Here is a 21153-nt window from a genome sequence, read left to right as displayed (position 1 = left end):
TTGTTTCCATGGTGTCTGGCTTTCTGCCCCTTAGCTCCGTCGGTCCCTAACTACCAAGAGCAAAGGTCGTGACCGCTCCCGCCGACAAATGTTCGGTGAAATCAACGCCTCACACAGGGGGCACAAATAACTTTGCCCCGTCTGAGCACATGAAGAGCGGGATGATCTGGCTTTGAGGGCGGTCACGTATGCTGCCCTCAGCCTGCATCCACCCCCTGCGCTGCACTTTCAGGAGCTTTTTGGGCAAATCCAATTGACGATACGTTGCATTCCGCCTCGTGAGTGAGGAACATGGTTTGTTGGCACTTGTAATGCTCTTCACAGCATTCATCTGGGCTCTTGCCTTTGAACAGTGCTCTCACTGTTAAGCTCCCTCTTTCAGGACAAACACTCACATTGAGACAGAAGTACAGAAATAACTTCTGACATCTACAGCGCATCGCCTTGTTGCCTGTGACAGCATGTCCCAGTTGCCAGACTATGAGGTAAACATCCTCTCTATGTGTGGTCACCTCCTGCAGCTTTGTCACTGGATCACTGCAAACTCTGTTTTGTGTTGGTCCTGGAACCTGCAGAGAGGTGTGCGAATTCAGATAGACTTCACCAAAATCAGGGCATGTCCCATAATCACAGCTGAATCTGACTGTGCAGCAGGCACGTGTTTGTCGAAACATAAAGGTGAGATATTTTCTGTCGGACAGGAGTGAAGAATTTGACTATGACGCATTACTTCCATGCTCATACATGTTCCCCGTTTCAAAGCAGTACAGGTTCCCACCACTAATGAAAGACTAAAGCAGGCTCCAAACATGTCTCTGTGTAGAGTTTGTTTTTCTCTGCTTTCTAAATTTTCTAAAATTTATAAAGTGGACATTTGTGGAAGAACTCTTTAGATTGTTTACTTAAGTGGAACTTGCAATGCAATTTTGAGGAAAATACTGAATTACAAACTAAATATCTTGAACTCATGTTTTTATTTAAATAAAAGTTGATGAGTTTCATCATCAAAGTGTACTCAAAGTGTATACCAGTGGATTACATACATAATTTGATTACCATTTACATTATTTAGCATATGTAAGCAGCATTGTACTATTGTAGTGGAAACTTAAGGTTTTTTTTTTTTCCCATTGCTGATTAATATGTTTTTTGTTTTGGGATACATATATATTTTTTATTAAATGCAATAAATTAAGTGAAAATGCCTGTTATTAGAGCATCATCTTCAAATATCTTGTCTAAACTAATAATATAAGCTGGATCCATCAAAGGTTTAAATTCTTGCTTGAAAATGACTAAAACAATTATTCAACTATCTGAGCAGGTGCCAATACATTTTCTTTTCAGTTAACTAATTGAGGAATTTGCTATGCATTGCAATTAAATGATCAAACTGATGAGCACAAAGAGAAGTCATGCAAAGATGGGATTCAATTAGCTCACCTGTTGGAAATATAACCTTAAAGCAGATTTTATTTTAAAGCATCATTTAACCATGAGAAGCTGAAGCCTCTCTAATGATCAGAGTTTCACTCCCATGATGGACTCATTATAAAAGGGCTCAAGCTTGTTTGATTTCCACAGTGCGTCCTGGTAAAATATGTTGATTTATTATATTTTCCCCGGGTCTCTGAAATCCTCAGCTCTACATTTGTGGTACACCATGCGAGGATTAACTTTGACCGTAACGCTCACTGCAATAATTTTACTCATCTACTGCTGGTATTCCTAACAACAGGCTCTGAACTCGGTGTCTGTCTTTTCCCGCTGATGGAATTTTATTCATATGCTAATGAGCCAAATTCCCATGGAATTCTCTCTCCTGTGCCATAGATATCACCCACAAAACTCTCTCCTCGCCTAGCCCCCCCACACCCCCCACAACCCCCCACGCCACCCGTGCTTTTTGTCTGTTTTTGTCTCTCGCTCTCACTAACTTCATTCTTTGTCAGGGTCACAACCTTGCTCACAGTAATCTTCCACAAAACTTTGTATGTGGTAGTATCCAAGGCTACCTTTTCAGCAGGTGTTGATATGCATCTTTGTATTACCATCAGACCATGAGGAGGTTTTGGAAAATCAGCTGGTATCTCACTGCTTGTCTGAAATGCTTACTTCCAGTGAGTAGATAAATACAAGACAGGCAGATAAATATTGTTTTTAGGTGACTGAATTTATTACTTTATTGTGGAGAAATTTCTTCCAACAAACTTTTAAAAAAAATTTAGGAACCCCCTGGTCACAGAAAATACCTTCATCTTTTAGGCCCGCGGTTCTGTTTAAACTGTATGGGGACATGGCTAACATGTAAATAGGGTTGTCAAACTTGGTAACCATAGCAACAATTCTTCCGCTCTATTTGAGGTCTCCGGTCAAATTAACTGAATGATGTATGAATAAAATGAACTTCAAACTTTTTCTGTGGCGCATGACCGTGGCATAATGGTGACAGTGCACTCATAGATACATTTAAAAAAATATTGGACGGAGGAGAAGCCTCGTGGCATTCTTTTGCAGTTTTGTGTTTTTTGGACACCTCATTTTCGTCTTAATACTCTAACTACAACTCTGTCTTTAGCTCAGTGGCAACGAGTTATTTACTGTTTTCCTAAATTTAACAGGTTTTTTTTCTACCTGAAGTGAACACATCTTGAAAAAAAACCATGTAACATGTGCAGTAGTAACATCATTTTCAAAGCTTGTTTGTTGCTGGTGTGGTTAGTGGAAATAGAGAAGATTCATTCTGTAGAACTTTTAAAAACAAAACGTTTTAGTATTATTACATTTCTCTCTTTCTTTACAGTAACAGACGTGTTCTGTTATTTTGAAAGTCTTAAGAAAGTGTTGCAATACTTAAATATCGTTCTTATGCCCGGTCACACCATTGTGTGAGAAATTTTTGTTTTTGAGAATTGTGAGTCAGAAGAGTTGCCAGGAGGCATGTTGCAATAGATAGATACTTGGTAGATACTTGGCTCTGAATCTAAGACCAGACACTCTGAGTTTAATCACAGCCTGCCAATATGCTTTGCGTCTGTCTTGAAACATTTATTAACCTGTTTGAAGTTGTCACTTCTTATGTGACGCACCTGTCCACATTCTCAAAATTATTAAGCAGTCTATCATCGGCATATGGATTGATCCGGGCCACTGTGTTGCTCAGAACATTTTTCTTTCTTTCCTCCAAACACCAGCTCCAAAACTTCCGACCTAACACAGAGGAGCCCATAAAACATTCTTTAATGGACCCTTCCAATTGGGCGCACAGACCAGAACAAACACTTTAATTCATGGTGTTCCAAAAATGCTAATGAAGCAAGGGCCTGACACTTTCACAGGGGTACCGCTGTCATGGGCCTGTGTTAGACAGCAGTGACGCTAATGGTCACACAGGGTGATGCAAGGTACATCTCCTATGGTACTTGTCCTAAGAGTAATTTAGACCTACCAGGGCGATGAATCTCCTTAAGTGCCACTGGCTCTGAACCAGAGCATTTATGTAACAGATTAAGTGCAAACCAGGTGAAAACAACGAAGAAATAGTCACTTTTCTGAAACAGTCCATCAAATTATTCAGCTGCCTCTAATGCTGTCAACGTAGCGCAGTTTATCCGCCATCACTCTTTGGCTGAACTTGATAATTAAATATAAAGTAGGAGATGAGGATGATAACACGACTTGAAGTGTCCTTGGTCTCTTTTATTCATTACACACTGCAGTTTTAAAAGTCAGGGCTCCATTCATATCTGTTTTTCAATGTAACACAAAAAGTTGCATTCATCTGACTCATGTTGTGAGCCCTTGTCAAAGCATGCTGCAAATATAATCGTTTGAGGAAAAGTTTCATGGGAGCACTCTGATGTGAGTCACGAGCCTTCTTCTCTTGACATGTTGCGGCGGATGCTTCAAAACCAATTTACCAGCTCATCAAGAGGAGGCGGACCAGTAAATGATGTCCACATGCCACAGACATTATTTTTGTAGATTTATTTGCTGGTGGTGGGGGTGTTAATGTACAGCGAGGAAATCTAAAAGATTATGCATGATTCCTTTCAGTAACTGAAGTCCTCTCAGACTCTTTTCATCCGGACAAACTGATGTTATAGAGGAAAGATTACTCTTCCTCCTTTTCATGCATTGACTAAGAAGGCTGGAGGTGAAAGCCATTTTAAGAGAGACTCAAATTAGTTTTTTTACATGCGACAGGGTAATCGCTCTTTTTGACAACCGCCAACTATGTTTTTGGTGTTTAAAAGGCAGGGTGGGTGACCACAGTGTTTACAATAGTGGGTGCACACTACAAGACCAGGCAGATTTAGCTTTGAGGTGATGCGTCAGTACTTTTTCTGTTGGAGCTCTTCCAAGCTGCTGTTGATTAGATTAATGAATCCTTAAGTATTTCTGTGTGTACTCCATCAGTAGACCAATCACAACCCACTTTATCAACTAAACAAAACAATCTAAAGAATAAGCGATGACAATACGTGTATTGCAAATTGTGGACACACAAACCCCAAAACGCTCCAAGAAGAATGCATTTTGATTAAAAACGTGATTGTCACGAGTGTCGTCTTACTGGAGCTAATCCTGCACAGAAATAGACACACACACAGTGCCGGTGATGTATTTATAGGTCCTCTGCCCTGAGCAGCTACATAACGAACACGCAGAAATCATAGTTTTAAATGAAATGGCAAAACATAGTTTGGGATGCGAGTGTAAACAATGCGGTCTTTCCATCACCAAAATTTTAAAGAAAATGTGTGGAACTCCCGGACACCCAAAATTAGTTCACATTTCTTAATACAGTACATGGATTAAGAGAAGTTGACAAAAACATACTGATGTTAGTATTATTATAACTTTTATTAATTACAGTAGTACTTGTAAACCGAGCTGTTATCCGACAGATATTAAAAGCTGTTATCCTACAAAATGTTGAAGCTTCAATTTAGGAGTTGTGCAAATTAAGTGAAAAAACTGAAGGACTGCATCTTTAAAAACACCTTTGAAACCAAAATTCTTCCATTCGTTGGCGTCTTAAAAAAAGACTTTACCAACCCAACTAAATGGCACTTAAGGCCTTCAAGATTATCCCGTAAACTAATTACCAGCTTAGTTCAGACCAGAGAGCACAGCATTGCTCCCTTATCTGCCACTCTGCAACAGTGATGAACAATGTGTCAGGGTGAAGGAAGGTGTGAAGAGGTCCTCTCGTGCCCTCGGTGTTTGTAGGGAGGAAGCTGAGTGTGACTGCTTGTCTCCAAACTCTCTTTCTCTGTGCTGCTGACTGTGGAAAACCGATTAAGCTCCTGAATGCCACTCTTTGTTACTCCACAACAGAGAGGGACATATTTCAATAGTGATTCATGTTGTTTTGTAGCCTCTGTGAGTAAGAGGACTTTGACTTTTTTACTCATTGAAATTTAGGTTGTGTAATAATTTATTATCTTAACCCCACATTCCTATTATGGATGAAATATTTTTAAAATAGCCTGAAGGACTGGTGTAGGATAGAAACTGCACAGGAAATCCCCAATCCCCAATCTGTGTCATGTGTATTTGGAATTTGTGGTTGACATAGCGTGCCACGCATTTGCGTGCCAGGCTAGCTCCTGTAAGTGAGGCATCTCTTCGCATGTCAATCACTGTGTTCCAATGAAAGAAGCGTTTAACCCTAACCAAACAAGCTTCACGGCGCTTTGATGAATGACACGTCCACAAACTGCCACACAGAACATGTGGTCTTAAGTTAAATTAACATTCGATGATGGAGGAATGAAACTGCATGTGTTAATCACCTAAAAACCCATGTGGAGCTTAAATTTAAAACCAAATCAGTTGTAAATATCGATGACAGGCAAAATAAACTGTCTGTGTGAATAAAAAAAAACTGGAACAGGACATGTATTGAAACACTGATATTAGTTACCTCTCACTAACCACGTGCCTGTGTATGCTTTACAGGTTTCTTAAGGCTTTGTAATGTCAGCTGCTACACACTTTTGATTTAAACCTGTTATGCCTGTACACATTGTAGAAGCGTAAAGACCCTGCCTCTTTACATAATACTGGAAGCGCAGGTTAGATGTAGCTGCGACTGGTGTGTGTCACAGAGCTGTTTGGGTGAATTCCAGGCACACATGATGAGTAGCTTGTCAAAGCGCTCGAGGGCATGTAACAGAAACAACGCACACGTTAAGGCACCGACAAGTCATGACGGAAAAGATATGCAGGCCGTAGAGGTAAGGGCAGGAGTAGAGGGTTGTTTGAAGGGAAAACATGCAGTTGGTGTTTTAACCCATGTTAGACATCACTCATGTTTACATTGTGTCATAGCCTGGTGCAAATGATGTCGTCTTGTGTTTTTCCACGATAGTTGTTTTTTGAATTCCTTAATCTGAACATTACTGAAAATATCTCTCATTGGTATAGATTATAAAGATGGGTTGTGTTTTTGTAGTTTGTTTTTACGAACGGATACAAATTCAATACTGTCCTGAATGAGTTGGCTACTGACACTTATCTCTGTATTTGGTTTAATCAGTAAGATATAGATAGGAGTCCAGCAAACAATAAAAGTAAAAGTAATCAGCGGGCATTTACAGAGTAAAAATGATGAGCTAAATTTGTGCACAATAACAGCATCAGTAAGTTCAAACACAAATTGCAGTTGTCTCAGGCACACATTCAAACACATTACCATTATTGTTTATTATTGTGTGACGTTTTTGCTTCTCTCTCCCCATTTCTGTAGACCAGTATGAAATTAATGACACCTGGATTATGTAGCAGTTGTAATACATTTTACTGCATACTCATCAGCCTGAACACACGGATGGGAGGTTTTCTGGAGCAGCCAATAAAACTGACTTAATTATACATTTGTGTACGGAATTTTAGGAATGAGACTTGTAGTACTAGCCCAACTCATTGCGTTTCAATTGGTTTGTGTACTTTGTTTATACGAAGTCATCATGTGAAAAGTTATATTTGCAAAAATGCTGTATTATTTGTTCATGAGTAGAGTTTGTCTGGGGTTAGTTTACTTCCTCTCAGATGATTGTGGACAATCAGAGAGACCTCTGTCATAGCTGTCATTGTCTCTGTTGACAGCAAAGCTTGTCATTCTTTTATATGTGCACTTGTATGTCTACTTCTGTTAATAGACTATTGATAGTCTTGCTTATTATAACACTCACTGAAATCTGTTCCATTGCGATTTTGATTGTCCAATAGAGTCGTGAGGTTACCACTTCAGATGTTGTTGTGATTTTTACATTTATTTCAACCTAGTCTTCTCATGTTTCAGTATGTCAAGCTTTATGCAAGTTTGTTTGGAAAATATTTTTTAATTACTATATATTTTTTAGCCCAACATAATGTCGGAAGCAAAGGACTTGTAATTATCAGACTGGAGGCAAGGACTATTGTGTAGAAAGTGCATCATTACAAAATGATAGGGTGGGGCAAGCCATTGAGAATACCCACAGGGGATTGAGATTCTAGTGAAGACACAAAGTTGGAATTCACAAACACAATGAAACTGGTCATGAGATCCTAAAACCATTTCCTGTCCATTCTCTTGGAATATTGTTTGATTTCATTTCAATGTGAGCTAAGGTGTCCTCAGCCATCTGAATCATTTGTAGTGGGTCAATTTAGATTGCTGAAAGTTTGAAGCTGAAATATGCCCATTTTTTATATTTCTATTTGTTATGTTTTCTTAGTTTACAACATTAAATGGTACATTTTTGGTCCTGTCCAGTCTAGTATGAGTTTTAGTGGAAGCAGCAAGCTACTGTGACATGACCCATTGGTTTGTGAACTGCATGAGTCTGGCCTTTTGGTTGTTGCCAACATGTTTTTTTTGCGCCAGAAGTGATCATATGTGCGCAAGCTGGGAAGGAGCGAGCGGTGCATCTGACTGGAAACCCAAGGACATGCCCTTCTATAGCAGAAATCTAACTGCACCCTAGACATGTTACTCAAAGCAGACACACCCCAAATGAATCTCTTGTTAATGCCTAATATTACATTTGTTATGTGATTTTTTTTTTTTTTTCAAATAGGCCGCCAGACAAGTAATCAGGTGGAGCAACTTTAGAAAATGACACTAAAACTAAAAAAAAAAATTATTGACTTTGTGTTTCATGATGAAGTGGTATTGCACTTTATGGCACTTCCATTGGCTTCACTTTTCAGACCCAAAATGCTTCATCTATTTTTATATACAGTCTATGGTTTGGGCTTTTTCAATGGCAAAAGCTGAAATACTTAGCATACAGTATATCTAAGGCAAAGAGAAAATTCGAAATTCCACACAAAAGTCTGACGAATAGAACTGTCATATTCTGTATTTCCCAAACACACGCACAGAACAATGAAATATGTAATCTGTGGTTGGATATTTCAGGTCAGAAGCATATTAAGTAGCATATGCTATTATAAAATGTGCGTTAGATTAATTTAGTGTGTTATGTTGCATTTCTAGACAAATTTTTCTTATTTTCTTTGGGCTCTGTCCCAGTTCCTACCTAGCATAGCGAGGTAACTCTTGATATATTTACTTGACTGGACAATGTATGTTTGGCCATGCTGCTTTTGTATTTCTCTTAATCGTTTCTGCACATGTTTGCATTGCATGTGAAGGTTTGAGTGAACGTGCAAGTCTGTTGGAGGTTTTGCCTCTAAGGCTTTACAGGATGTTTACAGGAACCGTGCTCTCTTAAACATGGAACAGGTCCAATTGAGGTGATTACAAGTGTTTTAAATGAAGTGCATAATTATGTGCCATTCTGCACCAACAGTGACTGAATTGTAGACACGTCTGAAACGTTCACTGATTTAAAAGTAAAAAGTAGAATAGTACAAAGTAGTTCTGGTCTATGTCACTGTTTATCTACAAATAACCACAAAAATAAGATCAAATTTGAGCAGACTTAAGCTTAAGCTTGTTTTCTCTCTTGAACATTTCACTCGATCTGACATTATAAATGTCCTAGATATGACTAAGGAGCTTTTGCTAGCTAATTTCAGACTGTAATATACTACAGTGAACATCAGTTCTTCTTCTTCAACCTATTGGTGGGATCATTATTTCTCCATTAGCCTCAAGGAATTATGTTGTAGGTAGAGTCTCCATTACTCCTAATGCAGTGCAGATCTGGAAACAAACTCAGGACAGTCTGTTATTCTATCCACATTGCAAATCCCTGCTTTGCTCCTTTGAATATAAACAAGGCCTATTGAGAGCAATGGAGATAGATAACATCTGAGACCTCCACATAAAAGGGATATTTAAGTTGTTTGAGTAGCTGAACAAGAAATGCAGACTGAACTGAATCATTCTTTATTTTGCTCCAGATAAGACACTATGCTTGCTTAATAAGGATAAAAAAACAAAAACAAAAAAAGATGGAAAGGGAAAGCCAAATCATTTCTTTTATCAACACCATCATGTCTATTTCAAGCCTTCATGAATCAATACCCTGGAGAAGTGCATGGAAATGAAAGTACACTTCCACAAAAGATCTGACCTCCTGACAGAAGATGACTCCGTTCCCTTTTCAATGGGGCAAAGACGCATTGCATTAAAATCATTGAGACGGAGCTGGGTGTAAATGGGCGTGCATAGTTTGTGCAAGGCAAGGATGGAAGGATCAAGGAAAAAGGGCGAGGGAGAGAGTGAGACAGAGAGAAGGAGAGACATGCCTGTACTTCCTCTGCACCCATTCTTTAATGCTCGCTGAGAAGCTCCCGCAGTGCGGCCTTTGTCCCAGTCATTGTCACAAGCTTAGAGAGCCTCTTTGCCAAGTGAGAGGCTTTGGCGACATATGTCACTTCAGTGAGTCTGCTGTCGCTCCTTTGGCCGCTTGAGTGGAGGGGCGGGCAGGGAGGCGTGTCTGTGCAGCAGGAGGGGAGCAACGTGAGGTGGAGGAGCAAGGACGTGTCAGAGATGTTGATTCAGAGAGAGTTGTTGGAATGATCCCCTGACCGTCCTGTACTTTTATACGGATTTTTAGTGCAGCTGACTTGGGCCTCTGCTAGCGATGTAAAATGACTCAAAAAACTGTGAGTATTGGTAACTTCGTGAAAAGTTTGTTTTATTAGTCCCTGAGACATCGTTTCTTTCTGTTCTTAGTCTGAATGTATTTAAGATGAATGACGTGTATACGAGATCATTCCTGCCTTTCTTTGCAGTCTATTCTTTGCAGCTACACACACAGGTGGTTAATTTGTGTAAGGGGGGGGGGGTACTAAGTTTGATACTAAAGAAGGGAGAAGGGGTGGAGTGAGTGTATGGGGTCATTGTATACAGTGTGTGTTGGCAAGGATTAGTCGCGTAGTAGTCACACTCTTCGAACCCTGGCCAACTATTGGCTTAGCACAATCCCTGCAGATTTGTGGCTATGATCTGCCATGTGTTCAGGTAATATATCCCTTGGCTCCAAAAAGACATGCTTTGTTATCTGTTTACATCGGGACTCCACCCCTTCTTACGCTCTGAGGATTTTGCCTTCAAAACGGACAGAGTCAGCTTTGTTTGAGTTATCATTAAAGTGGCAGGTTTGCAGATCCCCACGTGCACATAAAGCTCAGTAATTTGCCTAACCCACTAAGTTCCTTGGGTGTACAGCAGGGCGGTTGATTCGCTGCACATGAATGAAAGTTGCTTGTTTGATCATGTCTGTGTTGTCAGGATCAGCACAAGTCTTGATAAAAGGTCCCATTTATCATGTCACTGGAGGACTGTGGACCTCCTGCCTGACAAGGACTTTGCAGGCTCTGCTGGGCTGATGTTGGGTTTTCTTCCTGTGATGTAAATCTCAACACTGTCACTAAAGTTTTTACTTATGCTATACAAGAGTACTACAGGTGGTCACTAATTCAAAGCTTTATCTGTGTGCGCAGGCATGTGTGTTCCTCTGTGTGAGACACAGCAGAAAAACTAGCACCAGCCTAGATTGAGAGTGGCTTACAGCTTTAACATGAAAGCATATGCTTACTCCACTGGAACAAGCATCAAAACAGCTTTGTTTACAATTCAAACCCGCCGAAGATAATCACAAAGTCCCTATTGTAAATAATACTCTGCCATAATCTCCCAATTTGTTTAATTGATTCTAAATTCAAGCGGCTTAATCCTGAATGTAGTCCATAACAATTACCACATTAACCTTTCTTACGAAGAAGGGAGAACACATGCAGACTTGTGTCCTGAGAAGACCTCGGAGGAGCACTCAGCCATTGTTAAGCAGCGTACTGTATGACGGCTGGAGCTCCCCGCCTTCATTCTCCTGATAGCATGATTAGCTGGAGGGTGAACCCGTTTGGCATTGCCAGTGCTGCCACCGCAGTCTCAGCAATGTGAGAACTAAGCTGTGAAACACTGACGGGCTTAGACCAATTTATAGTCTGCCATCTTGGATCTAGCGATCGTAGCAGACAGCAGCTTAGCCTTTGTGCCAGTCGGGTTTACTGTAAGCATCCCATGCGATGCCACCAGCCAGGCTTTACAGTTCAAAGGGTAATCTCCAGACAAGTGCTCTGCTGTGTTGTGCTACAACATCAGAACAATGAGGGACAACTGATGTTAAATGGCTGGAGTCTTCAAAAGGATATCCTGCATGAATTAGGCACAAGTTCTTTAAATGGGCCTCAATACAGAACTTTAAAAGTGTTTTTCTTTTTCGCAATTGAGAAAATAAATATATTTCATGGTTGCAATTTTAAAGAGATAAACATCTTGATCAAAACAGAACAGAAAGGAAATTTAACTGGGATTGTTGTAGAGAAACACTGTGAAGTATTTGCAGTATTTAACAGGTTCTTATGTTGTCAGATCTTGATTTTCACTTAGCTGTCAGCCATGTTGTATAAAGTGTGTGTTTTCAACATTATGTGTTATCATTTACGACCCATTTAGCGCAAAGCAACTGCCTGTGAGATGTTCATTCAGTGCTGTTTTTCTGTCATTAGAACAGATGCATGTAAGACCCTTATCGGACCACTGTTGGAAGTCACTGTTTTTTGTTTCAGAGTTAAATTGTTAAATGTATTACATGTTCCCAATGTTGTTCTCACTCCAGGTCCTCTGTGCCTTACAAATTCCCCGTGACAGCAGTTGAGCCACACAACCTCCTGATCTCAAGTGGCTCCATTAACTAGTGGAGGGTGATGAGGTTGGCGGGGAGCCTGCAGCTCGTTCTGCTTTTGGCTTTGACCTCCAGGGCCACAGGCCTCAATATCCCTCTGGAAGGTAGGAGTGATGTGAAACTGCTTAAGATAGTGCTCACTTGTGCTTAGCTAAACATAAAAAGTCAGTGTACCAGGTTTAATTGACATGGAAGGCAGTGTAATGTGTAATTTCCTCTCACTTTGTTTTAAGTAACATAAGATTTGTTAAATTGTGTGCTCGTATTTTTAGCTGTTCACTCTGCCTAAGCATGAACGTTAGCAGCTTTTAAAACAACTTAAAGTAAATTGTTTAAGTGACAAGCCTTACAGCAAAGGTTTTATTTGTTTAGGCCTAAGAATGCTGTTCAAGTCCTGGTATGCTATTTTAGGTCAACGCCTTTCCAGGGCACCATACTTGTTCATATTCTGTCACACAACTTTACCATTTAGCTTCATATAGAGTATAAAGAAAGAATTGGAAACGGTAAAGGAAAAACACAAAACAAAATGTGTTAAAATTTTACATTTCCGTGCTGATTTTGTGTGTCTTCATATTATAGTGGAGCAGCTTCCAACCATAATAACTCACACACCAAGTCCCATTATTGCACTTCCTTTTGACAACACCATTACCGTCAGGTGTGACGCCGAGGGCAACCCACCACCAGAGTAAGTGACATCAAGTGACATGAATCTGACCAAATGTCAAAGCTTTGCACAAAAATGATTCAGTGATGGAAACCTGCCACCTATTTTACTCCAACAGATACAGATGGACAAAGGATGGCCAAGACTTTTTCCCCTCAAACTTCACAACAATTAAAACAGACTACACAAATGGCACTTTTGTGCTTCACAACAAGAACCTCAGGCAGTTCGAGGGTAAATATCGATGCTACGCGTCGAACAAGCTGGGGACTGCCATGACAGAGGACATTAAGATCATAGTTCCCAGTAAGTAAACTTTCCATAATAACATTAAATTAAAACTGTTGTTAAAATGTGTGCTCGTATTTTTAGCTGTTCACTCTGCCTAAGCATGAACGTTAGCAGCTTTTAAAACAACTTAAAGTAAATTGTTTGATATGCGGACCCTCGCACGCTGCACGTCGTGGATCCAGCGGGTCGGGGCCACCGACGTGCAGCACGTGATGGTTCGTATATTCCCCTTGCAGTTATAATATTTTTCTTGATCTCGTTCCTTATTCTTCTTTAAAAATAAATGCCTTTTTTTGGCAGCTTTAACATCTTCAAAACTCATGAAAGTTGGTGCCTGATGCAAGTTTTATGAGGTTTGGAGCGTCATTTGAGCTTAAACATCAACTTCCTGTGTCACGGTGAATTATCAAATTTAGCCGTATCACCCTGGCTATGCTACCTTTTTCTGAACTGACATGCATGCCTCAAGTTGGCTTAGCCTTACAGTGATTCGCTCTCCACGAACCGTGTGGCTTATTAAGGGGACTCACCCTCCGTAAATCATGAAACGTGTGATACCTGAGCGGGGCTCAAACCCGTGTCTTCATGAGGTTGTTTCCAGCTCAGAGTCGGCGTTGTAGACCGCTGGACTATCTTTGGTGCCGGAGAAAGAGTCATGGCAGAAGAAAGTGTTTCACGGAGTTCACTCAGAGCTTTAGGGTTAGGGTTAACTGACAGTCTGGTTAACTCAACAGGTAAAAGATTCTACTTCACCAAGGTTGCTATTAATGGTTCAGATCTCACCTTGGCCTGTTGATGGTGATTCAACTTTTAGTGAAGTTGAAACGTTTGGAGAAATTAGGAGTTTGGAGTTATAGGTTGCAGTGAGCCAAAGATTTGTCACAATGCTGTCTAACTCCTGGGAACATTGGTGGCACAGTGGTTAGCACTGCTGCCTCTCAACTAGAAGGTTTGGTTTTCAATTCACCCCTTTTCTTATGACTTAAAAAAGTCATTTTTGACTTTGAAAATCTGGTCATTTTTTTGAACAACATGCAATAACATTACTTTTGGGTCATTTTATGGCCGCCATGCTACGGGCACACCGATCGACGAAAAACTAATTATTTTCATAACTTTTAATTCCAAACATGTTCAGAGTGCACAGACAAAATTTCAAGTCAGTTCGGCAAAATCTGAAGGAGTTTGTTAAAGTACAACATGTGCGAATCGCCAAAAATGGCAACTAAATTCAAAATGGCGGACTTCCTGTTGAGTTGACGTAATGGTGCGTTGGAACTTTTGTGTACGTCGAGGTGTGATAGACATGTCGACTGAATTTCGTGCATGTAGGTAAATGGTGCCGCCGGGGCATCTGTTTAGGGGGCGCTAGCGAGCCATTTGGCCACGACCACTCACGACTCCACTAAAATACAAAATTTTTCGCCGGGAGAGACGCGTTTACCAACTTTCAGGAGTTTTTCAATATGATAAAGCCACCAAAAATGCAGTTGTTTACAGAGAATCATAATAATCGCTTGGATAACAATAGGCCTTTCGCACTAGCGGTGCTTGTGCCCTAATTACTGACTTATGCTTTTGAAAGTCATCGCATCCTGATAATGTTTAATTTTGTTCAATGTCTGTCTGTTGATTAGGTGCCCCTAAATTTCCAAAGGAAATACTAAATCCTATTGTTGTGAAGGAGGGAGAGCCCATCATCCTGCAGTGTAACCCTCCAGAAGGTGTAGCCCCTCGTCAGCTCTACTGGATGTCTCTCAGTAAGCCATAAAATTGTTAAATTTTTGTAATTTATATGTTGGGTATGCCTGTCTGTTGGCTGGTCAAAAAAAAAAAGAAATCCTTATATTAGTTAATGTTTTGCAACTTTAAAGACATAAGCCCAACATCACTTTTTTGTTTCACTTTTGTCTTGATGCATGGATGGAAGGGCAAAAAACTCGCTGACCAATGCAGTCTTGCCTGTCCAATCCCTGATTTGTGTTGCACTTGGTCATGTGTTCCCATGAACACTATTGCAATGGCTTCAGCCAGCTTTGAATTTATGAAGGCATACAACGTGTTGCCTGGCCATGTCTACACACAGAAGTGCTCATATTTCAAATAGACACTCTTGGAGATGGGGCGAAAAGCCTGCAGTCATAGTGAGAGTTTGGACACATACATCATATCATTTTTTAAAGTCTCTGCTCAAACACATTCATGGTATTACACTTGAGTGCATGAGATGAAAAAAAGGAATAGTTGCTTCTTTTACCTCTCTTTACACCTGGCCAATTGTAGCACAAGATTGGTCTGATCAACTGTTCCAGCAAATTACAAAACATCCCTGACAACAACATAGAGTATTTCAGGTGTTATTTCACTTTGTTTAAAACATAATGGTGCATTCACTGCTCATAAGTGAGACATCTATAAGGGATTCATTTATTTGTCACTGGACTGTGCAGCGTATTAGCATGGGACGGTGTAGATAGTGTGAAGTTGTGTCTGCACCACAACTTCCAGAAGATCCTCACAGATTATATTGAAGTACAGTGGCTGATGACACCTTGGATTTTGAGGAGGCACATGGCAGTGACAGTAAGAACAGTTTCAGAAATATATACACACGAGGCCCACGTGTTACCTCACATCAGGGCCCGTTTTTCCACTGCTGCCAGAGAAAGTGATTCACTGTGGTTACCTCAGTTCTGTCTGAAGTGCTTTGTCAATGGGGGATGAGTTTTCTGTACAACCCCTTGAAGGTCCTTAACCGCCTCCAACAAACATGACTGATGTCAGAAAGAAAACATTAGAGCCTATAGGTGTTTAGGAGGATGGGCCCACGGGAACAGGGCAGAATGAATGAAAACACACTTGTGCACAGCTCTTGGTTTAAATTCTATTGAAGTCTATTTTGAGTCTTAGTTTTGCACCTTTATCTTTCCAGGATTTGTCACAACAATAAATACATCCAACATGAAACAAGATACTATCTTGACTAAATGACATGGCATGTGTCTTCACTCTCAGCAGAACATTGAGCTCTCTGCATCCACTCCACAACAAAAAATATAGCCCTCTTTGTAGTAGTGACCCATCTTTTGTCATGTGACATAAATCAGAATCAAATATGTTTTTTGTTTGTTTTATATAACTTTGCCTTCAACATTGACAGATGTCTTAAGGCTGGTTCTTAAATAAACCTGTTCAATACAATGCATGCTCTGTTCACCGAGTGACACAGAGCGTCACTGACCCGTTACTGAAATAATGGCTCTATATAAACCAACTATGCTGGCATAGTGCACTTATGAGTTCACCAAGTCTATACAACGAAACCCTTGAGGGCATTCCTATTAACATCTATCAGATATTAGGCTACTCATCATGTAACCTGAGTTTTGTTGATGTCAGCTGAAAGGACCTTTACTGTTGTTCTACTGATGCACTCTATATATTGAAGAAGTTCTGTTCAATTTGTGCTTTCTGACCAGCTAAAATATATTTTGGAAACTTGTGTTATAATTAGACATGTTTGACTCTGATAACACCTTGTTGATACCAATATGTTGTTTTCCAGGTCTCCAGCACATTGAGCAGGATGAGAGGGTTTCCATGGGAACTGATGGCAACCTGTACTTCTCTAATGCCTTACAGAAAGACAATCGTCAGGATTACTGTTGCTTTGCTGCCTTCCCCAGAATTCGCACCATTGTCCAGAAAACTGCCATGGCTGTCGTGGTCAAGAGCTGTAGGTTTCTTACATAATCTGTGTGGCTTTAACCTAAATACCAAAAACTGAAGCTAACTTGTTCAGCATGTCATAAATAAGAAAACCACCTGAGAAGCTGATGCAGACAGAAACGGCTCACTTCACTTTTGCAAATTACATTTGGATGTTTTTCCAGGTAAATTCAGGATATTCCCTGACTACATACCAAGAAGCAGGGCTTGCCTTGTCATGTTTGTGCGCTAGAAAATGACAGTATAATGAGAAATACATGTTGGTGAAAACAAACGATCACTATCACTACCCATATTATGTTTGCTGTACTTTGCTTTTGTTCCAGTAAAACCCGACAATGACTCATCTGACAGTGGCGAAATCCGTGAGTGTTCTTCAAAGCCTTCACAGTATAAATCAAAACATGCTTCATTTTATGTGAACAAGCAATGCAGTTGATTTGCACGTTGATAAAACCTGCTGATAACCGACTGACTAAAAAGTTTGTGTGTAGTTTAAATGGTCATTCATTAAAATAATGCATATCAATGAGAAAGACTATTCTCTATGTTCAATGCAGCTGAAGCCCCCCTGGTGAGAAAACCCAGCCTGCTGCTGCCCTCTGGTGTCCAGACGGTGAAGGTGTTGTTGAAGGGAGAGGCTCTGAAACTCGAATGTATACCAGAAGGATCGTATGTGCACACTCTGTATTCTCACTACTCCAACCGTATTACCACTGTGTATTATTTATTACAGGTATTAATATGTTATTGTCTGATGTCGTAGTCCGACTCCAAACGTAACATGGATAAAAATGGGAGATGACTGGACTGATCGGATCAAACTGAAGAACTTTCAGAAGCTGTTGACCATACCCGCTGTGGAAGAGAGGGATCAGGGGAAATACATGTGTACGGCGGAAAACGCTGGCGGAAAGGCTGTCCACTACTTTGATGTAATTGTGGAAGGTTAGTAAACACAAGGAGTCAATTATGCATGTATTTGTGGGTGGATTTGCATCACAAGCAAAGCTGTTGACACAGGGATGGCATTTGTTCTGACTGCGACCAACAAGCTCTTCTTAACATCTCCCAGAGCCACCAAAGTGGCTGACAGGGCCTCCTCAGAGCCAGCTGACTGTGACTGGGTCTGATGTTCACATCAAGTGCTTGGTTAGTGGAAACCCACCGCCAGACATAACATGGAGGAGGAATGGAGACATTTTCAGCGGTGAGTGAGAATAAACTGGAGCTGTAGTTTAATTCAGCTTTTGTCATTGGGCAGCAGGACAGCACAATGAGCAGCAATACCAAACTTCAACCACAGAAGCTGGAGTTCAGTGTTACAAGCAAGTGTCTGCAAGGTGTTGTTCAGAGCTCATGAGGCCAACTTCATTTCACAATTTAAAACACAATGTGTGCTGTATCAAAGTATATACCGATCCCTTTAAAAACCCTAATCTTCTTTTCTTATCCATGTATGAAAACAAGTTTTATGATGTCAGGGTAAGAATGATTTATTTCTAATATTATTAAATTTCTCAGCAGGAAAAGCAACATCATAGTGTAAATTTGGTGTAGTCAAAAGGTTGACTGACATATCAGAGGGTTTATTATACGAGCTGATGTTTCCTGATTATGTATATACTGGATTAAAGTATATAGTAGTGTATTAATATTGATATTGGACCATATTTATGGATTTTTTTTTTTTTACAATTATTTTAATTAGTAACTCATCTGCAGGCCATTTTTCTCCGTGTTATTAATTTGTTTGGTTTATAAAATGTCAGAAAATGTCCATCATAACTTACCTGAAGTGACTGTTTCAAATGTGTGGATTTCTCTGAGCAACATTTCAAAACCAAAAGACATTCAGCAAACAGTTCTCTAAAACATACAACAGTGGCAACTCTTAACATTACAGAAGCTGGAACCAGACAATTTTTGTCATTCTCCAAAACTTACTTTAAAAACATATTTGTTGTGCTGTTCTGATGATTTTAATGTCTTTGTTGCTGTCAGATGAACCACTGAATAACAGGCGAGTGATTGATGACGTTGTGGTGCTCCATAAGGCCAGACCAGAGGACAGTGCCGTCTACCAGTGTGAAGCCTCCAACAGTCATGGCAGTATTCTGACCAACGTTAACATCATGATCTTGAGTAAGTACTACGACAAAACATTCTCCCTACACAGCCAGCCAGGACACGTTTTACAACAGACACACTGTGGACACTCTTCACTTATGCCTGCGTCTGTTAAGTGTTTGTTGAGACGTAGACATCTTGCAGTGGCTTCAGATGCTGAGGTTCATCCATCTTTGTCATCCAGCTACAATTTGCCTAAATTAGCTTTAACCCTGTCAAGACAATGCCTGTAAACAACCGTATCTAAGTAATGGATGACAAATTTCACTCAGGTCCTTTTTCTTATTGACTGATAGTGATAGAGACTTTTCTTCTGGCACTATAAATAAGAAGAAAACGCTTACACGAGCAGCTGAATAGCCTTAGGATTTCATGCTGTTCCTACTGTTTTCCATCATTTTTGCAACTTAGATACACTTAGACGTTAACTGCCTACTCATAATTTGCCTGTTAGCATGAATGAGGAGTTTTCTCCTTCAGCTGAAGTCTGACTTGATCTTCTACTTGTTGTAATATTCTTTAGAAAGTATACTGGAGCTTATCGTCAAAGCAGTTAAATTCTTTATAGCTTCTCATTCACACAATGATGGCAGAGAGCTGCAATACAAGACAAAGCCTGACCATGAGGAGCAATTTCAGGGTTCAGTATCTTCGCTAACTAACTTGACGTGGACATGGGATCACACAGCTAAGACTGTGATTGGTGAACGACTTGGTCTACCTCCAGAGCCACGAGAGCCGCTTTTATCATAATACCTTGAACAAAAATCCCTCTCTGAGATTATGTCGCTCAAGTATCTCCTACCAGCATTCAAATAATATTCAAGATTGATTGCATCCCCTATTTCCATTAGACCACTTAATATTACATGTTGATATATTACCTACAGCATGTGAGTCACTACCTGAATGGAGTCATAGGTAATTGTAAGTGGATTATTACCAAATAAAGACACCCACGCAGAGATGCTGTCACCTGGCGGCCTGCTTTTGTTCCAATTGCTTTTGTAACTCATCATGTCTTTTCATCTGCACAGCTAAAAAAATTAGGGGGTTCATTATCCATATTATTTATAGTCATAGATAAATGTGTATCTATTACATTAATTAATTAACGTTAATTGTATGACAAGCTGAAACCTTGTGATCTTAACAATGTTGAATAACTATTAATTTTGTGACATGCAAAACAACACAGCAGTGCACATAATCATGATGCTGTCTGAACATACCATACTGTGTTCAGCCCTCTGTGGCCATCTGTCATTATAGCTAAGCATTATTATAATTGTCATGATCAATTTATGTATTATTTGACTGTTTTCATTGATTTTATTTTTTATTGTTTATTAATCATTAATTAATGCCAGAGAAAGTCACATAAACCTGCTTGGCATTTTAATTTCACTTTTGTTTTTCTGTAATTTGTTCAAACTAATTTAATACTAAAAGAAAAAGGAAAAGTTAGTTTTCTGTCAATTATCTAAATGATTAAATGAGGAATTGTTTCAGCTCTACAGCCTCGTTGGACTGAGCTGCAGCCACTTTACATAACTCGGTTAACTCGTATTTTTCTGTGAACCACTCAATTTAATGGTGACAAAATGTATCTGCCGGGTTTTTAATAAGTTTTACATTTGTAACAATCATTGCAAATGTTATTATGATTTTGTAGTGTTACAAGAGGCTGTGCTGCTCATGTCTGTGTCTGAATTATAGCTGTATTTTCACTGATCTGTTCTGCTTGACATACCTTGACATTTGAGCTAGTGTAATCTCTGCTTTATCCCCTTGCCTTCAGATATGGCTCCTCTTATACTGACAAGGGACTACCATGAGTACGTTGTGGTATTAGGACAGGATATCATCTTGAACTGCAGTGTTTTCAGCTCCCCACCATCCAACATATATTGGTGAGTAGAAACTATATGTAAACAAACAAAAAATATCAGTAGTTAATTTATACATGGTGCTAATTCTGATCTTGCTTTCTTATTTTAAACACAAGAAAATAATGATTTTACAATATCCATTTTAAACAGCCTAAACTGAACATTTTACGGAATGAACCAGAGCACATACAGATTTCACAGCAGTGAGTCCAGTGAGTCATGCTAAATCCCCACTGCTTCAGGTGTCTGTATGACTCTGACTGATGTTGACACTTACTGTATG

At 39.8% G+C, this 21153-nt stretch overlaps 2 protein-coding genes across 3 annotated transcripts in view; both read left to right on the top strand.

The window, feature by feature from the left end:
• Nucleotides 1–21153, top strand: part of cntn3a.1 (contactin 3a, tandem duplicate 1) — a 285629-nt gene that overhangs the window by 120668 nt on the left and 143808 nt on the right. The window lies entirely within an intron of this gene.
• chl1a (cell adhesion molecule L1-like a) overlaps nucleotides 9946–21153 on the top strand; it is a 32173-nt gene continuing 20965 nt past the window's right edge. For both annotated transcript variants that reach the window (XM_069141040.1, XM_069141038.1), the window contains exons 1-12: nucleotides 9946–10074; nucleotides 12093–12262; nucleotides 12741–12849; nucleotides 12947–13134; nucleotides 14757–14879; nucleotides 16685–16855; nucleotides 17175–17213; nucleotides 17409–17520; nucleotides 17615–17796; nucleotides 17924–18058; nucleotides 18853–18993; nucleotides 20780–20891. In XM_069141040.1, the coding sequence (XP_068997141.1) occupies nucleotides 12181–12262; nucleotides 12741–12849; nucleotides 12947–13134; nucleotides 14757–14879; nucleotides 16685–16855; nucleotides 17175–17213; nucleotides 17409–17520; nucleotides 17615–17796; nucleotides 17924–18058; nucleotides 18853–18993; nucleotides 20780–20891 (1394 nt within the window). In that variant the 5' untranslated portion in view covers nucleotides 9946–10074; nucleotides 12093–12180. The remainder of the gene's footprint in view (nucleotides 10075–12092; nucleotides 12263–12740; nucleotides 12850–12946; nucleotides 13135–14756; nucleotides 14880–16684; nucleotides 16856–17174; nucleotides 17214–17408; nucleotides 17521–17614; nucleotides 17797–17923; nucleotides 18059–18852; nucleotides 18994–20779; nucleotides 20892–21153) is intronic.

This window comes from Embiotoca jacksoni, unplaced genomic scaffold (assembly GCF_022577435.1).
Source record: "Embiotoca jacksoni isolate LCO1_2020_lvr unplaced genomic scaffold, fEmbJac1.0.p SCAF_9, whole genome shotgun sequence".
NCBI lineage: Eukaryota > Metazoa > Chordata > Actinopteri > Embiotocidae > Embiotoca > Embiotoca jacksoni.
The sequence above is the reverse complement of the archived record's forward strand: the minus strand, read 5'-3'. Positions and strand labels throughout refer to the sequence as shown.